The following is a 24,422-nucleotide window of genomic DNA, read 5'->3' on the forward strand; positions in this document are numbered from 1 at the left end:
CTTTTTAAAACTTGATTTAAAACCCACCCCTTTATAAAGACCACCTCCTTCCTATTTTCCAGAGGGGGCAGGTCAGAAGCAATGAATTTACCCCCAATGGCCTTTGCGCACTGAGGAGAGATTTCTTAGAGAGACATTCTTTCCCCCGTTTCTTGGGAAGCTTGACTGTACAATCGCTATTGGCATATCAGCCCCTTCCAGTTGTCCCCATCTCTCAGCTGTGATATATTAACACATTCACCTGTCCTCCTTGTTGGCAGATGTCTCTGCCAGTGGGTTTCTCTGCTCCCTTTTCCCATCATAAAATTGAACTTATCAATTAGAGACACGAGCCAGTGTGTGATCCTAGTAAGTGTCTAGTTGTTTATCACAACTGAACCAAACACCTTTATGGTATGAGGTTTATCCCTTGCTAATTCTGTGCTTTGGTGCAGAAGCGCTTGGTGAGTCAAAGTTGTTTTTACTCACTGTCCTTATTCACTTATTCCTTACTCTCCCTGGGATTTTTTTCAGAGAGATTTGCTACAGTTAAGAGCGGCATGTCAGACGTTCAGGCTCCAACTGGGAACCCAGCAGAGCTCTGCGTTGTCCTCAATGATGAGAAGGTAGAGGGAGTTTGGCTGAAGGATGGCAAAGAGGTAAAGAGTTTATGTTGTAATTAGAAAAATGAAGGGCTGGAAAAACTTAGTGGGATTTTTGCCTGAGTAAGGACTGCAGGTATCGGCCCAGTGTTGATAACTTGGAAAGGAATTTAGAATAAGGATGGACAAACTGGTCTAAGTCTTCCCAACTCAATGGAACCTCTCTCTTCTTTATGTTTTGAATCCCTTTAGCTTGGCACCCACCCTTTCTTTGTTTGTCATCTATCTTCCTCTGCCAAGTACCCCAAAAGTCATTGGATCACTCCCTTCCCACACCTTCTAACCAACCTTCTCAGCCTCTCCCTCTCTCTCAGGGAATCACATCCTTCCCCACAGGGTCAGCAGGTCCCACTCCCTCCCCACCCCAGGTCGTCAGCAAATTTGGCAATGTATCCACTGGACACCAAGGTGCTGCCCCAGTCAGATGTCATGTGCAGAGTGGCTCCCCCAGTGAGAAGCACTGATCATTCAGATCCTCACAGTGAATACATAACACCCGACACTGACACTCTTTTCAGCCAAGAATCACAAAGCATTTTACAAGCGTACAAGCCAGGACTCTTTGTTCCTTGTTCTAATCAGGCCCTTATAGTCAAGAATCTCTGATTAGGTCTTTTGTAAACTGCCTTAATCTTCCTTTCAGATCACGGATATGACAGGGATCCAGATAGTCAAGCAGGGAGCTGTCCACAAATTGATCATTGACAAAATGGGAGAGGAACATGAAGGGAAGTACACGTTCAGAGCCAAGGGGGCAGAAAGTGAGGCCACCGTAGCCATTGCAGGTACTACCTCCTTTCCTTAACACTACTCACGAATCAATCATTTGCACGTGTCGGATCCAATTTCTAACAGGCCTCCTTCCTGGGGCCTGTGACATTTGCAGTCTCATCCACTTGTTTGTACAAAACCCCATTTCTTGACACACAAAAGGCCATTTGCTCACGCTTTAATGGGAGTAAATCAGAAAATCATTTTAAGTGGCTAGATTTAGGAGCCTATCTTTACGCATCGCAATTTGAAAAAATGTGGCCTGAACCATTTGTTGAGTATTATTCCTGTAGGAACAACAAGAAAAATCTTCTAGCAGGAAAATATTTTTTTTGCCTAACTCTTGGCAGGCAGGTGGCGCTAGCTGAGCTCTTCAAACTCCCTTCACTTTTAACATAGCAGTCAGCCTGCTTCTGTCCTTTAAATGAGTGGGGCTCAGACTGGTGATTGTTACTGAGACATCGGGCAGAGTGTAGCACAAATTAGTTACTAACATATGAACATTCCAGATTGAAAAAAATGTAACTGAACTCTTTAACTAAAAACCTACACTGAGTAATTTGGTTGGGGCTGTAGATCGTGACTTCTTTTGTTCAAAAAAGGATTTTTTTGACAAAAAGTGGCCTTTTATAAATGAAATTTTTCATGGAAAAAAAATGGTTTCTAAAAGTTCTGGTTGTATGCACAAAAAATGAAAACAGAAATTGTTTCGCTGTCGGAGGGGAGATCAGTTTTTCATTGACAAACAGGACAATTTCAGCAAAATATGTTGTTTAAAATTATGAAATCTTTTTTATAAAAAAATTGGCAGAAAATACTGTTTTCCAACCAGCTCTAGTGGCAGACGTATTCTGCAACATTATTCATAGTGCACAATACTTTTCTATTCCCGTAGTACCTTACTCTGCAAGTAGTCTCACTGGTTTTATAGAATCACAGAACCATAGGGTTAGAAGGGACTGCCAGGATTATCTAGTCTAACCCCCTACCAAGATGTAGGATCCCTATGGAACCCCATTTGAGACCTCCTTCCAATCTGACATCACTCCATGAATAATTACTCATTGTTTGCAATTGCTGAAGCAATTATGTGTGTACTTAATGGATACATAATTTCATAGTACTCAGTAGAATTTGGCCCTTGGTCAGGAGCATTACAGGGATTAGCCTTGTGCCTTGCAGAGCTTAGAATCACCACAAGATTTAACCTTCAGTCCTCTGGAACTCAGGAACTTCTTGAGACTGATGCTCCCTGGAGGCCCCTTGTCTCCTCTTCTGCTGAGCTGGACAGTCTTGGGCAAGCCAGATAGGTCTCTGTACGGTAATTGGGAAAACCGGAATATCTGAATCCAAAGGTAGTGAATATACTGGGAGCCCCTCAGGACCTTCATAAAATCAGGGATTCTACCATTAAAGAAATTTGAGGGTGAAGGAGTTAAGGCCCTGAACAATGCCACTGTGGCAGGGGAACTCACTAATGCATTAAAAGCACCAGAGTATCTTTGTGGCTGCAGTTATTCATGTGTCTTTTTTCCATTTTTTTCCAAGATGTTCCTGTCATTGACCCATCTGTGCTGGAGGTTTTGGCAGCACACCCAGTGACTGTGAAGGCCGGGCATACAGCATACATCAAGGTCCCATTCAAGGGAAAGCCACTGCCAAAAGTCACCTGGTTCAAGGACGGTATTGAGGTGACAGAGGAGGAGAAGGTTGTGATGGAAAAAGCCAGTGACTTTGCAATGCTCACAATAAAAAACTGTGTGAGAGAAGACAGCGGAAACATTATGCTGAAGCTGAAAAATGATTGTGGTTCAGCTATTGCTAATATGTTTCTCAATGTTGTTGGTAGGTCCTGAACAAATAGCAATTCACTGGTTCTGTAGACATGTAGAGTTGTAAAGGTGCAGTCTGAGGCCACTGTGGGTCCAAAGCTCAGAATCCCTGCATGGGGGACAGAATGTGACTCAGAAGATCAGCTGGTGTAAATCCGTGTAACTCTAACACCGATTTACACCAGATGAGGAGATAGCCTTCTAAATACTGGCCATCCACTCACTGTTTATCTCCCAATGTTGCAGACAAACCAAAACCACCACAGGGTAAAGTGGAATTGCTAGAGCGTACGGGAAAATGCATTAAAATGAAATGGAAAGCACCCAGAGACAATGGAGGAAAGCAAGTGACCCATTTCATCATTGAAAAGAAGATGGCTGGGAAAAAGTCCTGGATCAAAATTGGGGAAACTGACAGCAAACACACCACATTTGCCACTGATAAGGTGGAGGAAGGTAAAGCCTATCAGTTCAGAATCATTGCTGTCAATGCAGAAGGTCTGAGTGATCCACTGGAGACAGAAGAAATCTTTGCTGGGGAACCTATTGGTAAGCACCTGAGCATTCCAGAGCTGCCATTTTTAATGTGGCTTTATTTTTGCTTCTTCCCTCCCCCACCTCCCCACCCCCAAGAGGACATTGTCTCTTCTTTGACTTTCTGTACTTCAGAGTTGAAAGCTCCAAGAAGGGCAGGCCCTTTGTAACCATCCCTCACTTGGTCTGACAGTCGGTTTGAACCAGGGACAGTGTCCTTTGACGGCAAGCAGTAGGGTATTATGCATGGCAGGGCTGCTTGAAATTTGAAATTTTTTCATCAAATCAATTTTTTGACAAAAATGGGGAGTAGGCGGGAAGGGACTAAACTATTTGTTTAAAGTGTCTACTTTCTATGCAAAATTTAAATTAAAAAAATGAATGCCCAAACACAAAATAATTTTTTAGCCAATAACTGAAATATTTCAATTCTGAAATGCTTTCAGAGTGTCTCATGAGATTTGTAATGTAGGCATCTCATGCTCCCGTTCTCTTCTGTGGACCAGGATCCTTAGTCTAACTACACTTCCCATAATGCACCACACCCATCTGACTTGCTATCATTCACAGTCTTGGTGCATCCTGGGAGATATAGTCCAATCAGGAAGCTCAGCCAACATAAGAGAATGAGAGCCTGAGGTGCTGGAACTACAGCTTCCAATAGGCACTGTGGCAGTATTTCAGAATACAAATATTTCACTTTTTGAATGAAAAATTTCCATTTTTTATTTTTCACTAAAAATTTTAAATTTTCCGTGGAAAATGTCATTAAAAATTATTTTCCACATTTTAAAAAAAAAGTTAACTGACCAGTTCTCTGGTGGAACTTCCAACCTTGGCTATTCTTGGAGTGCTTGCTCATGTCCATTCCATATTAGGTGTGTGTGCTCCGGTGCCTGAAGTTTTTCCCTCAGCAGTATCCACAGGGGACCCTCTGGAGCTCTGGTGCCCTCTGGAGTGGCACCTGCATGACGTGGTATAAGGGGCGCCACCGGTTTCCCCCACCCTCAGTTCCTTCTTGCCGCCAGTGACAGTGCTAGAACATCCATTGCTTTGGGTAGCGCTGTTCTATTCTCTGTTCTTGCAAATTTTGAAATCCTGTAAACTAGTTATATATAGTTAGTAGTTTCTTAGTTGCCCTTAATAGTAGTTCTCAAACTCTTCGTTAGTCCCAGAGGGGACCCAGCCGGGGGTCAGGGCATGCCCCGGTCCCCAGGCTTTAAGCCCTGTGATCGCTGCAGATGGCCTATGCCCATTAGCGATCCACATACCAGCTGCCTAAGGTGCTTAGGCGAAGGGCACATAAGTGACAAGTGCCATATCTGTAAGTCCTTCAAACCTAGGATGAAAAAGGAGCGCGATATCTGTCTAAAAGCATGCCTAATGGAGTTGGCACTCACTCCGGCACCAGAGCAGCGGTCCGACTCCACACTGAGCACCGTGGCCTGCATGTGCAGTGCTCCCCTGGTGCAGTCCATGAGCTGGCACCAGTCTCACTCCATGGTTCCTGTCAAGAAGCCGAAAAAGACTGTGTGGGGAAGATCTCCTACCTCCTGCAAGGGAAAGAAAAGATCAGGAGGAGAGCCAAGACCTGTGTTGGGCAGCTCAACATCCCCCTCGGGAAGTCGGGCCCCAGCTCAAGTCGAGCGGTGCAGCCCATCACATACTTTGCCTGTGACTCTGGATAGCAGTGCAGGCCCTGGCCAGCTTCAGGTGCTGTCAATGCCTGAAGCCCTTCAAGAGGCTCAGGAGATCCTGACGCTCTCGGAGCCTCCCTCATCGGCTCCTGTGGTACCCCAGTCTCAGGGAAAACCCACGTTGGGACCTATGCATGTGTCCCCACCTCAGTACTACTGTTCCCCATTGAGAGGGATGTCCCACCAGCGTTGGCCCGCCCGCAGCCGCCACGCCTCAGGACTGCAGAGGCAGGCTCAGCAGAGCCCTCTTCGGTCCCCATATTGGGGGCACCAATCGAGGGACTCAAGGCATACTTTGCCGGTAGATTGACGCAGACCCTCTGAGGCACTTGCCACCCAGCAAGAATTCTGGGACCAGCTCCGACTGTCCTCAAGGGCCCAGGACCTATCCTGGGACCGATTGGACACCAGAGACCGCCGATTGCCAGGCTGTCATTGCCTGTTTCCAAAGGGAAGGTCGCCATACTCAGGACAATCCTCCCGGCAACTGGCCCATAGTAGCTCCCGTTCCCATTTGATGTCCTGGTACTGATGGAGTAGCGTGACACATGGCTCACCAGGTATCGGACGCAGATCTGCCACACGCCATCAGTCCCCAAGAGCCCAACCAAGACCAGGCGCCGGTCGGACAAGAGGCACCACTCAGACCAATCCTGGTTGCCTGGTACTGACCACTCCACTGGTAGCTCTGGCTTGGAGCAAGGTGATACTTACCTCGCTGCGGTGGTGGACAGACCGCAGAACAGTCCTGGAAGGGGTTCCATTCAACAACCCTGTATACTCTATCGAGTTGATGTCAGATGCCTCGGACCTCGGCTCGGGGGCGCATATCGGCATCCTCCAGACTCAGGGGATGTGGTCCCCGAACGAAGTGCGATTGCACATAAATGTCAAAGAGCTCCGAGCAATCTGGCTGGTGTGTGGCGTCTTCTTGCCCCATCTGTCAGGCAAGGTGGTACGAGTCCTAATGGACAACACAGACTCGATGTTCCACATCAACAGGCAAGGGGGCCAGTGCGCGCATCGACCCTCTGTCAGGAGGCACTCCGTCTATGGGACTTCTGCATCAGCCATGAGATCCACCTGGAAGCCTGTTACCTTCCCGGCCTGGCGGACCAGCTCAGCAGGGACTTCTCCTCTCACCACAAGTGGTCGCCCCATCCAGAGGGAGTCTGCATGATCTTCCAAAGGTGGGGAACTCCCCAAGTGGAGCTGTTCGCTACCAGGCCGAACAAGAAATGCCACCGGTTTTGTTCTCGGCAAGGTCTGAGCAAGGGCTTCTTCTCCAATGCCTTCCTCCTGTCGTGGTCAGGGAGCCTGATGTACGCGTTCCCTCCAATTCCACTCATCAGCAGGGCCCTGGCAAAAATCAAGAGGGATGAGGCGCAGGTCATCACGATCACCGCAGCGTGGCCTCCCCAGCACTGGTTTGGCACACTCATGAGCCTGTCAGCAGCCCCTCCCTGGCCCCTGCCCAACCGACCGGACCTCCTCTCACAGGACCATGGTCGGCTCCTGCACCCCAACCTCATGTCCCTCCATCTCTTGGCGTGGATGCTGCGTGGCTGAACCCGGAGGAGCGGACCTGTTCAGAAGGAATCCAGCAGGTCCTCCTGGAAAGTAGGAAGCCCTCAACTAGACTGACTTACCTGGACAAGTGGACGAGGTTTTCCTGTCGGGCATCCGAATGGGGCATCTCTCCCTTGTGTTCCTCCATACAGGCTGTTTTGGACTACCTGCTCCATTTGAGGAACCAGGGCCTGGTACACTCTTCCATCAGAGTGCATCTCGTGGCCATCTCTGCTTTTCATCCGCCAATCCAAGGACAGATGGTGTTTTCCCATGACATGATAGTCAGATTCCTGAGGGGACTTGAGAGACTCTTCCCGCAGATATGGGCCCCTGTCCCCCAGTGGGATCTTAACTTGATCCTCTCTAGGCTCACTGGCCCACCCACTGAACCACTGGGGCCCTGCTCCCTTTCCCACCTGTCATGGAAGTTTGCGTTCCTGGTGGTGGTGGTGTCAGCGAGACGGGTCTCTGAAATTAAAGCGTTGGCCTCAGAACCTCTGTACACGGTCTTCTACAAAGATAAGTTTCAGTTGCGTCCCCACCTGGCCTTCCTACCAAAGGTGGTCTCCACCTTCCATATGAACCAGGACATCTTCCTCCCGGTGTTCTGTCCCAAACCGCACAAGACCAGTGAGGAGAGGCGTCTTCATGCCCTGGACGTCTGGAGAGCCTTGGTGTACCAAGCCTTTCCGAAAATCAACTCAACTCTTCATCGTTACAGCGGATAGGATGAAGGGTCATCTGGTGTTGTCACAGAGGTTTTCCAGTTGGATCACCTTGTGCATAAGGACCTGTTACTACTTAGCAGGGCTTCCGCCGCCGCCGATTGTCAGAGCCCACTCGATGAGACCGCAGGCATCTTCGGCAGCCTTCCTGGCACATATCCCTATCCAGGATATCTGTAGAGCCGCAACATGATCCTCTGTCCACACGTTCATGGCTCATTATGCCATCACTCAGCAGGCCAGGGACGACGCTGGATTCGGCAGAGCTGTGTTGCAATCTACACGTCCGTGAACTCCTACCCACCTCCAGGGGTACTGCTTGGGAGTCACCTAATACAGAATGGACATGAGCAAGCACTCGAAGAAGAAAAGACAGGTACCTTTTCCATAACTGGTGCTCTTTGAGATGTGTTGCTCATGTCCATTCCATGACCCGCCCTCCTTTCCCACTGTCAGAGTTTCTGGCAAGAAGGAACTGAGAGTGGGAGGAGCTGGCAGCGCCCCTATGCTGCGCCATGTGGGCACCACTCCGGGGGGCGCCAGAGCTGGTCCTCTACGGATACTGATGAGGGAAAAACTTCTGGCACCAGTCCATGTGGCAAGCGCACACACCTGATATGGAATGTACATGAGCAACACATCTCGAAGAACACCAGTAATGGAAAATGTAACTGTCTTTTTATCTGGCACCTCTTACATTCAAAATACTTTACAAAATGTTATCTAACTAATCTTTATGGCACCTTATAAGGTAGGTAAGTAAGTATTAGTATTCCCAATTTATAGATGGGAGAAATGAGGCAGAGAGGGTAAGTAACTTGTTCAAGGCCACACAAAAATCAGTGTCAGACTTAGGATTAAAACTCAAGAATTCCTGGGTCCCAGTCCTGTGCTTTTTGACCACTAGGTCCGTGGAGATGTACAGCATTATCTTAGGAACAAAACATAAGGCAATGACATTTTCAGGTCTTTACTAATGAGTACTGTCTGCTGCTGAATCCCCAAAAATGAGCTGGCGAAGTAGATAACAAAGCAAAAGCTTTAGAAAGGGGTTTTTGGCAATGAATAAACCTAGAGGTCCAGATCACTCTTCCTGGCCTCTTGCTATCTGTTGTTCTTACCAAAAGAGGTTTTGCAGTGGAGCAGTAGGTGATTCTGATTCTTCTGTGCTGAATCTAACTCTGTCTAGAGCCTCCTGGACTGGCATCTCAACCTCAAGTTACAGATGTTACTAAGGAAGCTGTCACCATCACCTGGAACCCTCCAGCACAGGACGGCGGCTCCCCAGTACAAGGATACATTGTGGAAAGAAGGAAGAAAGGCAGCAACCTTTGGGTCCCAGTTACCAAAGAGCTAGTCCAAGGTCAGATACCTATTTTCCTGCACCGTGCAAGGGCAGAATGAAAGCTAGAGAGGACATGAGATGAGACACTGACGTTCTGATCACTCAAGCAAAGGGACAGTGTTGTCTAGACATAGCACATGGTTTATGAAGACCAGCTACAGATACTAAAGTCCAAATTTTCAAACACGGTTGCCTGAAATTTAAGAGCTAAATCTGCGTTTAGGCACCTAAACAGCTATGGCCTGATTTTCAGAGGTGCTGAACATTAGAACAAATTGGAGCTTTGGATACTCGGCATCTCTGAAAATCAGGACATTTTTATTTATGTGCCCACATGTGGATTTTGGTGCCTACTTTCAAGCATACACGTTTGAAAATTTTTCCCTGACTTACCCTACTGCCTTCCTCTGTTTTTGACCAAACTTGATTTAAGTAAGTAACTGAGTTTGTTATCCATATGTAATGGTGATCATTTATGATATATGTAAATCACAGCTTATATAACACATTGGAAACATTTATGTCAACCACATCTGAATAACAAGACTTTTGGTCTTAGTCATCTTTTATTATCGTGATTCTTTCTTGGATTCTTCTATCTCATTCAAAATTTTGGATTTCCTTATTAATTCAATGGCAATCAATTGATTGATTGAAGGACCAAAATTAATTGCTGTAAAGGGTGGAAGCTGTGTTTAATTTTAAAACAAAATATTTGGTTCCAGAGGTTTTGACCAAATTGAGTGGAAGATCTATCTGATGAATCTTTGGTGGCCAGATTTCAATAGTCTTAGTCAAATTGATTAGTACAATGGGACTGCTCATGGAAAAAATACTACCTAACATGAGTGAAGGCATCAGACCCTGGCCCTGAATTAAGTAGAAGGAACTATACTGGCAAATTATACATTTTTCCTGTGTTATACATTTAAGGCATATTTGTGTGTGCCACAGAGGTTCTCCTTGGAATCCTTGTGGTTCCATTCTGCAAGTGAGCTGCATGACTGGATACACGGAGACCATCATAATTCATAATGTTCCCACCCCCAAAAAAAATTTGAGCTGAAATTTCTCATGCTTAAGTCTCAGTTCAAAGGTGATTTTTATGTATTTGTTTGTTCTGATGCTCACTTGGGAATTCTTTTATGTGTGAAGGGACTTTCCCTAAAAATTATGAACTGTCTACACACTTGTGACATTTCCATCTTTAGATACCAAGTTCAAAGTGGATGGATTGCTGGAGGATACAGAATATGAGTTCCGTGTTACAGCTGTGAACCGTGCAGGGCCTGGACATCCCAGTGTGGCTTCAAACTCTGTTGTTGCAAAGGACCCCATCAGTATGTTTCTTTTATTACTTATTCCCTAGTTTTCTTAAAGCTGTTTCCCATGACGAGACCCATATTATATGCAGACAGCATGCCCAGACCAACATGATAAGTTGCTACCGTGCTTAGGTGCTTTCTGTACTGGGAGGCTTTCATTCACTTCCTGGTATTTGTACTCTGCCAAAAGTCATAATGCAATTGTTCCATACCAGTGTAAATCATTTCTGTTTAATGGACTTCAGCATACTACACAACTGTGCTCTGTGGGGTGATCTCCCCCCACACCTCACCTTGAACCTTTGGTAAAAGAAGAAGAAACTTCTGCAGAATTAGCAAAAGATGGTTGAGCAAATTTTCCAAAGCTTAGTTTGCAAATCTGTTTTTTCATTGGCAAAAATGTGGGCCTAATCCTGCACCCATTGAAGTCACAGCAAAACTCCCAGTAACCTCAGTGAGATCAGAAATGGGCTCTGTAACCTGTTATGATGGGCCAGTAGGCCCATGTACCATCTCTGGGTAACGTAACATCCATTCCATACAGCCATGTAACCAAATCCATTTTTAAACCAAGTGGTTGCCCAGTACCCAGTATATAAATAGTTTAAACTGTGTAGGGAACTGGGGAGCTTCTGTAATAGTTGCAGGAAGGGATGTCAGTAGCTGTAAGTAGTTTAGAAAAACACTGGAAAAGTAAGAGTCAGTGGAACTAGAGGGGAGATCATTCTTCCACCTACATAGAGCACTAGGTTAAATAGTTCCCCAGATCAGAAAACATTTCGGTTCCTTCATATCAGAGGGCTGCACTACAAAATGTCACAGCCAAAGATATTGCTCCCTTCATATTTAAAGATTCACATTATCTCAGACAGAAAGCTGGAGAATGCTTCTTGAACATTCCCATCCAATCCTTGCAGCCCACTGTGAACATTTATTATAGGGGTTCTCAAACTGTGAGTCGGGACCCCAAAGTGGGTTGGGACCCCATTTTAATGGGGTCGCCAGGGCTGGTGTGAGACTTGCTGGGGCTCGAGACCAAAGCCCGAGCCCCAGGGCCAAAGCCTAACATCTTCAGCTCTGGGTGGCGGGGCGCAGGTTACAGGCCCCCCTCCTGGGGCGGAAGCCCTTGGGCTTTGGCTTTGACACCCCCCCTCCCCACCCAGGGTGATGGGGCTCAGGCTTTGGCCCTCCCTGTCAGGGCGGCAGGGCTCAGGCACTGCTTGTTACTGAAGTCACACATCATATGCTGTCATGTGCCCCTAAAACTCAGTCTTACAGGGTATAGGAATGTGCTCATACACCTCAGGAGCAGTACCTTGTGACAGTGTTCAGCACTTCCTGAAAATCAGGTTCCTTTAAAGTGTCTCAAGTTGAGCACCCCCAAAAAAGGATTTGGCTGAAATCACGAATCACTTCTGAAAACGTAGGCCTGAAGTATGGGGTTGGTGCAGAGATAAAGGTGAGAATCCCTGGTTTCGGTACACTGTGTTCATCAGCAGTGTGCTGTTGCTGTTTCAGAGCCTCCAGGAATGGTGAAGGGGATCCATGTGGTTGACTCTTCCAACTCCAGCATTTCCTTGGCGTGGGAGCAGCCAGATCAAGGAGACTTGCCCTCAGGATACATACTTGAGATGCGCGCAGAGAACACCAAGGAATGGACAAAATGCTCTAAAATCCCAATCTCCGGCACTAGCTACACTGTGGGAGGCTTGCAGGAGAGGCAGAAATATTTCTTCCGAATCCGAGCGGTGAATGAAGCTGGTGTGGGAGAACCAGCAGAGCTAGAGAAAGGAGTTCTAGCTATGCCCCCTCCAGGTAATCTCCAGAATATCCTGTCTGGCTGCAGGACACTTCTGTCGCTCATTCATTCATGAGTCAGTGTGTATATTTTAATAGCCATGGTTTACAAAGCTTCACAGAGTGACTATTATTTAAGCTAATGCTCTTTGCAGGTAATAAAGCTTTTGTTAAAGGCTAGATGAACATTAGCGTGTAATCCAGTTGTCCTCCCTGACAGTCCGCCAGCGTGACTGGTTTGTAATGTCCACAAAAGCTCATGCCAAATACATTTTCACTAGGGGCTTTGCCCATCAGCAAGGAGAATCAATGAGGGATCTGCTTTTGCTTAGAGAAAACCAGCTCAAATATATAGAGTAAAATCCAGCTTTTCTAGCCTTTTCAGACTCATAATGAAGATTAATTAAATTAAATGAATGAACTTCTCCCAGAAAAAGCTATTAACAATGCTCTTTCTGTTCTGTGCAGTGGTTTACTCCAATATAAAGGGACACCCTCAGTGCCAAGGGTCTTATTTTTTGCTCATATTGTCAAGTAATTTCACTTAGAGTTTGCAGATAAGATGTTGGCAAGTGACATTGAGCCACAGAAGCTCTTTGTAGAGTCCTGGAGCTGGACTGATAGCTATTCTGCCACACCTCCTGCTAGGGCTGAACTATAAGACTCTTTCACAGCAGTTCCTGAAATCTCCAGCTACCGCTCAATTGGCTGCAGCTTCTTCTGTCATCAATAGTCTCCGATGTCAGGTATGGTGATTGCAGAGGCAGTTCTCAGGGAATTCTCCCTGCTGCCAGGGATGCTCTTAGATAGGTAGATAGTAATGCCTCCTGATGGGAGAGATGAGTAGATAGTGTACTGATCAGTAGCAGGTAAGCTATCATAGTATTGGTAGTGCCCATCTGCGATAGAGACTGGAACAGAGACACAGATTACTGTTTTTCCAACTGGGTAGTGAAGAGTGACAGCCTGGGTTCAAATGAACAATCAGGTGGCACTGTGATAACAGACAAAATGGAGGTAATTGTATTGTCAAGGGGAAGACTCCAGAGGAGCCCATCACATCTTGAGAATAACTGCTGAGGTATCTATCATAAGTATCCCTTCGGAGCCCAGTTATAAGAGGTGGCAGTTCAGACTTTTATTGTTTTGCACTCATGGGTCGTGAATTTGTTTTTACTCTGCTAGTTAGGAAATTCAAACAGCTTGTCTCTGGGATGTTCCCACGGGACAGAGCTGCCTGAAGAGGTAGAAAGACTAGCAAGGTAAGATACAGAACTCATGAGTCATGCTACATAGCAGTGATTTCCATCAGGAATAAAGACATCTGGCACTGACCAGGGGAATGTCAGAAGACAACACCCAGGAGAACAGCACTAAATTAGAATATCTATTAAAATCAGCTTTTCCTTTATGTCTTCACTTCAGAATTGCACTAATAATCTTGATACTAATTGTTACTTCTCCTAAAAGAGAAACACCAATCTAACCTCAGATTTACTGTATGACCAAAACAAAACAAACTGTGGTAGGAAATAGGAACCTGCAGTGCTGTAACGATGAGCACATGTAGTTTGATGTGAAACAACAGATCTGCTTTCAGCGTAGCGGGAGTAAGCGGTGGGCAGTTATTTTTAAGGTGGTTAAAGTGGTAATTTCAAGCAACATCACTTTTTTGGCCCACAGGTTTCTCACACTAATCATTTTGAAATGGTAATACTTCCTCCCCCTTGCAACTTGGTTTAAAAGAATATAATTGACTCTTCTGATTGAGACCTTGAGTGCCAAGGAATAAATATTCCTCACCTAGTTGCATGCCCCTAGAACCTGAGAGGGCAGGAGGTGGTGGTGTTGAATGCACATGGTGATAAACCCCTTACATTACAGGACAAACAGTGCTGTAATAACTCAAGGCTCGATTTTGCAATCCTCACATTGGCGAACACCTCTTCACGCAAGTGGTGCCATTAACTTCAGTGGGAGCACTTGTGTCAGTGTTGCCCCATCTAGCCCTCACAACTATACCCTAACACTTGTTCATGCAAGCTTTGGCTTCTGTTCAATTTAATTACTGCCTTGGTGGTTTGAAGAGAAGGGCAGCTATGATTAAAGTGTATTACTTACTCCTATTTCTCAGTTCCTTTTTGATAGTAGAGGCGCAGCCTTTCTTTAAAAATTGCATGGTAAAGGAGTGGCTACTGATTGGCATTAGCTTCAACATGAAAATGTACATTGTCTGTTTCCTTTCCTGTACGTACGTATGTATGTATGCATGGTTCCCTCTAGCACTAATGAGCCCATCACTGCAGTATCTGTACATAATTAAGAGTAGCTTCATTTCCGCCAGTAAAAGGAACAGACTCTCAATCCCATTCCCATCTTATGATTCAATTATTAACTTAATTTCTTAGCTGCCTTCTGTGGAAGCTAATTTCAAGGACTGCTTTTCTTTCTCCCATCATGCTGTTTTCACCGCACAATGCTTAAAACAGCAGGCTGATAGCAGGGAAATGGCTTTGCTCAGATATAAGGCCTCTAAGATTTTAATTATTCTCTCTCTCTCTCTTTCTCTGTTTTGGTGGTGGTTTGTGTTTTAGCTTGTCCGAAGTTTGATCTAAGTGCCAAGCTGAAGAGTCATATGGTGGTTCGTGCTGGGACAGCCCTCTGCATTCATGCTGCCTTTACTGTGAGCTTCCTTCTGCCCTGCTCTACCTCTGGGAAAGTCTGCATTGAAAGTTTTCTTTGGTGTCAACATTTTATCATACACATAACCCATTTTCCTCCTTTCATAGATGTGGGACCTGGTCCCACAAGCTGTATATGATTGGAACATCCACTGAAATTCCCCATGGCCGCCTCACATTTCCACTGTAGGTGCAGTGAAGGTAGCAGGGAATAAGTACCCAGTATATCCCCACACTGCAGGTGGGCAGGGAAGCAAATGGACAAATCCTTATCTCCACCCCATCAGTGTACTCGCCAGCACAGCTGAACCAGTGTGGGAGTAGGTGAAGCAATCTGCTGCTGGTCAAGACTAATGGCTGATTACTCACTTTCATGAGAATGAGGGAACACAGAAGGCATTATGACTCTCTGAGGCACAGTTCCTTCCCCTGGGCTTCTAAAGTGGTACAGATACATGCCTCAGGGCTAGATATAAAAGGATCATCTGGCCCTTTAAGGGACAAATACTTCTGCTGGCCTTCCTCACAAGAACAATCACACTGACTTAAGGGGGACAGTTTGCCCGAGTAAGGCAAGTAGGATTTGGCCTGATGGCCGTGCAGCACTTTGGATCTGTGAAGCAGTGTGTAAATGCTGACTGTTTTGGGGCTCGGTTTTTTAGGCCTTCCTCGCACTCGTGAAGTTGATGGGGCTATTCCCAGGAGTAAGCACCTACCAGCATGAGAAAGGGTTGCACAATCTAGCCTTCCGTAGTGTGGGTTTGGGTAGGGAGTTAATATCAACCCACCCAGAATAAGCACTAACAATTACTAGGAGAGACCTATCATTAAAATGTGTGTGACTTCTGTTTCATTAATCACAGTAGTGCAATATTATCTGATTGAGATGCCACACACACCAGAGCTTTATGAATCCTGTAATCTGTTCTGCTCAAATCCATGCCAGAGAACGAAGCTTTACAAGCAGCATAAAGAAGTGTTGTTAATAAGGGTGCACACGTGGGGCCAGAAAGGGGTTTTTTTCTACTCCGTAATTGCACAGGATACGACTTGTGGCTGATACACAGTCAAGCTTTCCCATTTGTTCTGATGGCTACATCACTGTGATGGTCTCAAGGTATTTTATTGTATTGTACTAAAGCTCTCAAGAATGTTCCCTGTTAGGAGCTGAGAGGCACGGCATGCTTTGTAGTGGGGACTTAATGTGGGCCACGTATTTAGTAAAGGAAACATTACGGTTTATGGCTTCTAAGGCCAAGCACCTGCAAAGCTTTGAGCACCCTCAATCTCTACTGGGGGTAGTTAAGTCAGTGGGAGCTCAGGGTGCTTGTACCTCATAGGACGTGCTCAGCACCTCACAGGTTTGGCCCTAAAGCCAGAGTAACTTCAGTGGTGACAATCAGCGGGAGCGAAGGGCTGGCAGGAGCCGGCCCTAAGGCAGGACTGCAGGGGCATTTGTTCTTTGTCAGCTTGAATTCACTGCACTAGAGGAGCTGCAATTTCCCCTGGGGGAACCTCTTGGTGCACTGTCTAGAGCTGAGGTGTTATCGCTATTGCACCAGCCGTTTCCTCTGCTTTTAAAAAGTGCTTGGAGAAGATTAAACAGGGATAAACTTTAGCCTCAAGGTTATGTTGGAATCCCTCCAGCTGAGTCAGTAGAGACCACTAGATCAAGTGTAATGCTGGGGGAAGTCTGATTTTTTTTTAACCTATTTGAGAATCTTAGCAACATCATCATCTTGAAACAAAACTAAGGGTCAGATCCTCAGCTGGAGTAAGCTCCATTGGCTTCAGTGGAGTTATGTCCATTTACATCAGCTGAGCATCTGGCCTAGTACCAGGAGAGCATACATTCCCCTGGTATTTCTACTGCCAAAATTCCCTGGGAGCGCTCTCCTTGGAGTATTTTGGGTGATATCAAGTTGATATCCAAGACACTGTTGTGTTAAGTTCAGAGCTATCTATTGTATACTGAAAGTTAAGGCCACCATTATTTTTTACACATTTATCTCGGGCAGGGTTCCCCTCCACCAACTGTGACCTGGCAAAAAGACGGAATTCTGACAAAAGGGAGAGAGATAATCACCAAAGGCAAGAACCACTCCCAGTTCCTCATCCACAGCACCAAGCGTTTTGATTCTGGTGTGTACAGGATCCTCCTTAGGAACGACTATGGTGAAGCCCATTATGACATCCAAGTACATGTGGCAGGTACAGTATATCAAAAGCTCTAGCTTCCAGGCTACAACTGGGTTTAGTCAGGGAGCCAATTAGTCTGCCAGGGATTTCAGGTTCTTAGGGCTGGAAAGGTCCAAGGGAATGAAATTTAGGAGTGCACGTGCAGTACCAGAATTTGCTAGACACACAGTGATTTGCATAAGCAATTCACAAGGCAGCAGCTGGGTTGAAAAGGGTTTGCTTCGAGAGAAAAAAAATAGAGGGGTGGTCCTACATAAGAGAAACAAATACCTAAAGGTGTGTCCTATTTGTTAGATTCCCCACGGCCACCGAAGAATCTGCAGCTGATTGAGGAAGTGCCGAACACCGTGACTCTGAAATGGGATCACACCCCAGATATAATGGACGATGGGCATGCCCATTACGTCATCATGAAACGTGATGCTAGGACTGCCACCTGGTTCACTGCAGCTGAAAAAGTCTACAGTAACAAGTACACCGTCACAGCCCTGGTCCCAGGGAGGAAATACTTTTTCCGAGTTATTGCCCGCAATGACATTGGAGACAGTGACCCTCTGGATTCCAAGGAGCCCTGGCACATCTCTAAAGACAAAGGTAAACATTAGAATAGATGCATGTACAGGCAGGAAAAAGGGTGCTCTTGTAGATAAGAACTAAACTGGGACTTGGGAGGTCTGGCTTCAATTCGCAGCCTGGTCACAGACTTCCTATGTGACCTTGGCAAGTCCCTTAACCGTTCTGTATTTCAGTTCCCCATCTGTAAAATGGAGACAAAAATATCTCCTTTCTCCCACCCTTTGTCTTCTCATCTGTGAGCATGCAATCACACTGGGGCCTCTTGGTGTTACCTAGAGTCATATGCATAATAATGATAATAATATATTCTCTCTGTGCGTATGTGTGAATAGAGAGTAGTTGTGTCTTGACATGAGAGAGTTCTCATTTTTTACTACTAGGTTTCCCTCCAACTCATCCCTGGATGGATTCAGACAGTTCCCAAAATGAATAGCAAAAACACTTAGAGGCATAGCAGATTTTTTTTTTTAAAGTTTTACCTCTCTTTCCCCTCCCTCCCTCCCCCCCCCCAGGCCAGTTTGCTTCCCTCCACTCTTAACCAGTGTGTTCAGGCTTAGTGGACGAGATGATGTCCTCATTAGAGATGGGCTCAAAACAAACCCCCAGAGCTGAACATTCTCTCACTCAAGGGAAGCTCATATAAGGATCATAAGTGGGCAGTATCCCCACAATGGGCCAAACCAAACCCCACATCCAGACACTTGGAGATAGTTAGGATCCAGATCCAAACTTTGTCATGCAAGCCTATCTCTAGTTTAATAAGCAGGACATAAGCACAAAACAACCAGGCAGGTTGGACAGCTACTGATAAATTTTCCACGGAGCATGTGCACTTTTTGCTATAATGTTTCCAATCTTGTTAGTACTGTAGATGTCACACAGATGGTTTATAGTCATATGTGTATTTAAAGTCAGTCTTTCTCGTGCCATATAATCTAGACACAATCATGTCACTTCTCTTAAGGTATTTCCATTGTTTTAGGGTGTCACCAAGAAAGAAAACTTCCAACTATAGCCATGATAGTGTTCTTTTCTTGGTTCTACTCCAGGCCTGATTTGAATCTCATTTACACTGCTGTAAATATGGACTAACAGTGGAGTTAAATCCATGTTAATCAGGGGTAAATAAAAGAATCATTAGGTTTTCTGTGCCTTGGATCACTTGATAACCATTCTTTATGCAGGATAGCAGGACACAGTTGCAGCAGAGCACTACTCCCTACCTCCCATTGAAAATGACTGACAATCTTCAAGTTGCACATTTTGAAGAGAAAAGTAGACAGACTTTGCTTTATTGTCACAGCCCAAGGGTAATAAGAAAAGCAGCAAACTGTGCTCTGAGAATGAAGTCGGTGTAACTGAGAGCAGAATTGTGCCCTTTCATATTAAATTTTAGGATCAAGGAATTTTACCCAGCTGGAGCCTCCTATTGGTGGGAAAAGTAGGTATATAAAAAAGAGAGGTTTTTAAAAATGCTTTTTTGGTGATGGCTGAAAAATGTAGCACATTCCTGCAATGCACACTGCCATTTGTAATACAGTCTCCTTGACTCTCTACAGCATTCTGCATACTGCCAATCCCCCCCTGCAAACTATGCAGAGATGTAATGCTTCCACCCCAAAAAAGTTTACATACTTCAGTTGACAATCGTGTGTAATAATTTATTATCATGATTTGCATTTCATAGATTCATAGACACTTAGGCCAGAAGGGACCATTATGATCATCCAGTCCGACCCCCCGCACAACGCAGGCCACAGAATTTCACCCACCACTCCTAAAAAAGACCTCACACCTATATCTGCGCTATTGAAGTCCTCAAATTGTAGTTTGAAGACCTCAAGGAGCAGAGAATCCTCCAGCAAGTGACCCGTGCCCCATGCTACAGAGGAAGGCGAAAAACCTCCAGGGCCTTCCAATCTGCCCTGGAGGAAAATTCCTTCCCGACCCCAAATATGGCGATCAGCTAAACCCTGAGCATATGGGCAAGATTCATCAGCCAGATACTACAGAAAATTCTTTCCCGGGTAACTTGGATCTTACCCCATCTAAAAACCCATCACAGGTCATTGGGCCTTATTTACCATGAATATTTAATTACCAAAACCATGTTATCCCATCATACCATCTCCTCCATAAACTTATCGAGTTTAATCTTAAAGCAAGATAGATCTTTTGCCCCCACTACTTCCCTCGGAAGGCATTTCTAACATACTGTGTCATCCAAAGATCCCACACCTTTTTTCAAGGTAATGACATTAACTAGAGAAATTACGCATCGCAACATCTACATGAAGCAGAAAAATCGGACACCTTTTTACAGATGGGGTACAAAGAGGTTAAGTTACTTGCCTACAGTTGCATGGAAAGTTCGTGTTTAAAGTTGGAAATAGAACCCAGAGGTCCTGACTCCCAGCCCGCTGCTCTCCCCACCAAACATGCTGCTTCCTGATTTGTATTTATAAGTGAAGAGGGCTGGTGGAGTGCTAAGAATAATCCTATGAGACATGTTACTCATTCCCTCTGCTCTTCACCTAGTGTTCCCTAGCTGGGAAAAAGAAACTCGGGGCTGAGTTTTACACCAGTGTAATTGAGTTGATTGGAGTCACTACTTGTGATCCATACCAGTATGGGAGGAGAACCCAGAGGGGTACAGCTATCTGTCTGGAGGTATGCACTGCTGTTTTACACATTTGGAATCAGATCTCTTTATTTCCTTTGTAGAGCGTTTCAATGCCAACTTGAAGGAGTATCACGAGAAAGACTGGCGCCAGGCCCCCCATTTCATTGCGCCTCTGAAGAACCATGCAGTTCGCCGGGGCCAGGACTGCACCATGAGTTGTGCTTTCCTGGGCAACCCCCGCCCGGTGGTGACATTGTACAAAGGCAATGTGAACATCACGGCCAATTCTAAGTTTTGGTACAACTCAACAAGTGGCGTCTGCACACTGATGATCCCCACCTGCAGCTCCAAGGACAGCGGAGACTACACCGTGGCCATTGAGAATGAACTGGGCCAGGAGAAATGCAGCTGCATGCTGACTGTGTATGGTGAGTTGAGTTCTCAGCCTCCATCTTTCCATGGCAACGATTCTCCACCAGCCGTGTAGCTACTGATTTGAAATCTCTGACCACAATATACTCCCATGATCTCTCAGCGTAAGCATGCTTACTGCACTGGGTTGGCCAATTTCATCTGGCCCCAATGAATTACACCATCTTGATCCCCTGCATACACCCCAGTTGGGGGCAGAGGCTATCTCCCTCTGTGGGGATTTCCTGCCAGGGCAGGATAGTTATATGTTACACTGGGAGCTTCACCAACAGCATTCATTAAGGGAACACACTGAATGGGCACTGACCACTCCCTCCTCACTTAGCACCATAGGTTTTTGAGCTATGCTGTCCCCCATCATTCCTCACTTCAACCTTCCCTCTCTGTTGATTTCACCGCCAGGGCACTGCATGGAGTTTGTGCCAGTTTCCATGGGTGTGGGCCCTGGGCTGAGTCGGACCCATTATGATCACCAGCAGAGCAGGTGTAGTTAGCTACACATTTCTATGCAGTGTTCATGAAAGAACTGATAAAGAGCAAAAATGATTTTGCCAGTTTCCATACAAAGAAATTAAAGCCATGTTTACCCTATGGGGACTATAGTAGCATAGCTATGGTGCTCTAGCTATCCTGGCCTAACCCCATAGCGTAGGCGCATCCTGCACCAATGGAAGTGGTTTTTTCCATCGGAGCACGAACACCATGACTCTGAGCAGTGGTAGCTAGGTCGATGGACGCATTCTTCCTCCGACCTAACTGTGTCTACCCTGGGGGTTCCATTGGTATAGCTTTCAGAGTAACAGCCATGTTAGTCTGTTTTTGCAAAAAGAAAAGGAGTACTTGTGGCACCTTAGAGACTAACCAATTTATCTGAGCATAAGCTTTCGTGAGCTACAGCTCACTTCATCGGATGCATACTGTGGAAACTGCAGAAGACATTATATACACAGAGACCATGCATCACTCAGGGTGTGGGTTTTTCATACTCCTGAGCAACATAGCTATGTCAACGTACATTTTCAATGTAGACCAGGCCTTAATCACATGTTCTGGGGCCCGTGACGTTTCTGCACCCATGCAGGGGCTAGCAGCTCGTGACAAAGTTTAGCACATGAAGTCAGTAGAGTTTCTCTGAATTTACTCTGCTGGAACCAAGAGCACAATCCAGCCCAAGATCTTTTATTTTTCAAATTTGCATTTACATGGCAGGAAGGTCACTGGGATAGATAAGAGGCCTGATTCTGCTATGCTTTGCACACTGTGTGGGCATTTTCACAGGTGCAAAGTACGTGTAAAACATTTCCAAATCAGAATGGTAGTGTTTCACACCCACTTTGCACTTGCTTTGCATAGGTGTAAATGGCTTCCCAAAGGGCAAGGCACTGGAGAACTGGGCCCAATCTGAAGAACATATTTTCATATCTGGAAATAGGTCTACTTCTACCTTAAGTTAAAACAGGTGTAGCTGCCACTGAAGTCAATAGGAATTGTATCCAGCCAACTGAGGGCAGAATCAGGTACTGTAGCAGAGCGGTATGAAATGTCATATTCTCGCTTGGTGAATGGAATCCTATTCCTTCAAGAATTCACACAATGGATCAAGGGCAAAATATGGCTATTTCTGGGAGAATAACAGATTTGCACTGCACACATGGCAAACCTCCGCCTTAGAGCAATTCGCTTATGTGCTCCGAGAATGGCATCTTCCCATTTTCACAGAGTTTTGCCTTCATTTTCTGTTGTAGAGAAAAATTCAAGGGAAATGCTATCTCTCTTTTTGCACAGTCCTCTCCCAAGTTCCCTGGCTATTTCTTTCTGTTTTCCCTGGTGGTGAGAATGCTCTCCACCTCAATAGGGCTTTTACTTTAGGTTGCAGCAGGATAGTTTGGCTGGGAAGGTTCCCATTGTGTTTATCCTGTGGAACTAAATAATTCTATCTGCATGTAGTGATGTTGTAGCACTATGCCCCAACATCACAATGTGGAGATGCAGCATCATTGTGTCATGGTCCCCAAATCTGGGGACTCCCTAATTGCTCTGCAGGATGATCTCACAGTGTCGACACATCAGACCCATGAAAATCATCTGAGTCCCATTAATTTCAGCACAGGTGGCAACTCTCCCAGGAGGCTGCTTCATTGTAAGCTTGACACGTCTATAAATCACCATGGGAGAATTAAAGAAAATTGAAGAGCTGCCTCAAATGGGAAATATTTAAGATGAAGAATTCTCCTCCATCCTTTGTCTCAGTGGTAGTATGGAAACAAATGCCTTTATTTTACTATGGGGCTTAAGTGCATTTCTCTTGAGCTCTGTTCTCACCAAGTATAAGCCCTGATGCCTCATGGCATGTCATCGCTCTCTTAAATGAAAGCTGAGAGACACGTTACCCAGCATAGAAACTGATATACCAATAAGGAGAGGCTATATTTGGATGGATCTTTCAGTGTTATTTTTGTAGGTGACCATTGCTTCGGCACAGCTGGCTGACACATGCTGATGATATCACTCTGAAGTTTCAGTTCTTTCTTCTCTACTTCTAATGGAGAAGTAACTCAACCTGAAATAATGGTGAAGAGTGATGGTTACTCTCCATTTGCTATTCCAAATTAGAGTTTTATTTTCATTTAGATTTATATATATATATATATAGTGACAGGGTCAGGCCAGATGGCTACAGGAGAGTGATAGAAGGCAGATATATTAGCCCCAGGTTAAGTAGGTCCCTTTTCCCTGGATAAGATAACAGGGAAGGGTCCAGAACAATCAGGAACTTTCTGGAAACAATTAAGGCAGACAGGCTGATTAGAACACCTGCAGCCAATCAAGAAGCTGCTAGAATCTATTAAGGCAGGCTAATCAGGGCACCTGGGTTTAAAAAGGAGCTCACTTCAGTTTGTGGTGCATGCGAGGAGCTGGGAGCAAGAGATGCAAGAAGCTGAGAGTGAGAAGACATACTACTGGAAGACTGAGAGGTACAAGCATTATCAGACATCAGGAGGGAGGCCCTGTAGTGAGAATAAAGAAGGTGTTGGGAGGAGGCCATGGGGAAGTAGCCCAGGGAGTTGTAGCTGTCACGCAGTTATTACGGGAGCCACTCTGGACAGCTGCATTCCACAGGGCCCTGGGCTGGAACCCGGAGTAGAAGGTGGGCCCATCCCTCCATCCCTGCAACTCCCTACTTGATACCGGAGGAGTTGAACTGGACTGTGGGTTCCACCAGAAGGGAAGGTCTCTGGCCTGTTCCCTGATCCACTAGGTGGATCAGCAGAGGCTGCAGGTATTGTTCTTCTTCTTTTCCCCATGCTGGCCAGCGACGAGGCTAACTGAGTGAACGGCAGGTTTGAGCCACGAAAGTGGCCAAACTGAGGGCTGCTGTGAACCTCTGAGGCAAGAAAATCCGCCAAGCACAGGACCCAGCAAGGCAGAGGAGGAACTTTGTCACAATGTATATATTGTGTGTGTGTATATACAATATACACACATGGAGCACTCCCTCAGTTACATCTGACCACTGCTGATCTCACAATGAAAAGAATGTTTGTTCCACTTTGATGAAAAATAGAAGCTGACTGCAGCTCATGCCTGGTTTTAGTAGTATTTTGGAGACTGATATAATTTGGTGCAGAAATCACTGTTAACATTAGTTAGCTGCCCCCTGAGGAGACTCAG

The 24,422-nt window shown here is 45.7% G+C and overlaps 1 protein-coding gene across 1 annotated transcript in view; it reads left to right on the forward strand.

Moving 5' to 3' along the window:
* The window catches only part of IGSF22 (immunoglobulin superfamily member 22), a 41,325-nt gene that overhangs the window by 14,652 nt on the left and 2,251 nt on the right, over window positions 1-24,422 (forward strand). The window contains exons 10-20 of the mRNA XM_084632562.1: window positions 514-638; window positions 1,285-1,426; window positions 2,961-3,257; window positions 3,491-3,793; window positions 8,962-9,135; window positions 10,329-10,457; window positions 11,961-12,257; window positions 14,834-14,922; window positions 16,939-17,131; window positions 17,414-17,713; window positions 20,420-20,746. Coding sequence (XP_084488688.1) covers window positions 514-638; window positions 1,285-1,426; window positions 2,961-3,257; window positions 3,491-3,793; window positions 8,962-9,135; window positions 10,329-10,457; window positions 11,961-12,257; window positions 14,834-14,922; window positions 16,939-17,131; window positions 17,414-17,713; window positions 20,420-20,746 — 2,376 coding nt within the window. The remainder of the gene's footprint in view (window positions 1-513; window positions 639-1,284; window positions 1,427-2,960; window positions 3,258-3,490; window positions 3,794-8,961; window positions 9,136-10,328; window positions 10,458-11,960; window positions 12,258-14,833; window positions 14,923-16,938; window positions 17,132-17,413; window positions 17,714-20,419; window positions 20,747-24,422) is intronic.

The sequence above is a fragment of the Lepidochelys olivacea genome (genome assembly GCF_965140295.1).
Source record: "Lepidochelys olivacea isolate rLepOli2 genome assembly, chromosome: 6".
Classification (NCBI taxonomy): Eukaryota; Metazoa; Chordata; order Testudines; family Cheloniidae; genus Lepidochelys; species Lepidochelys olivacea.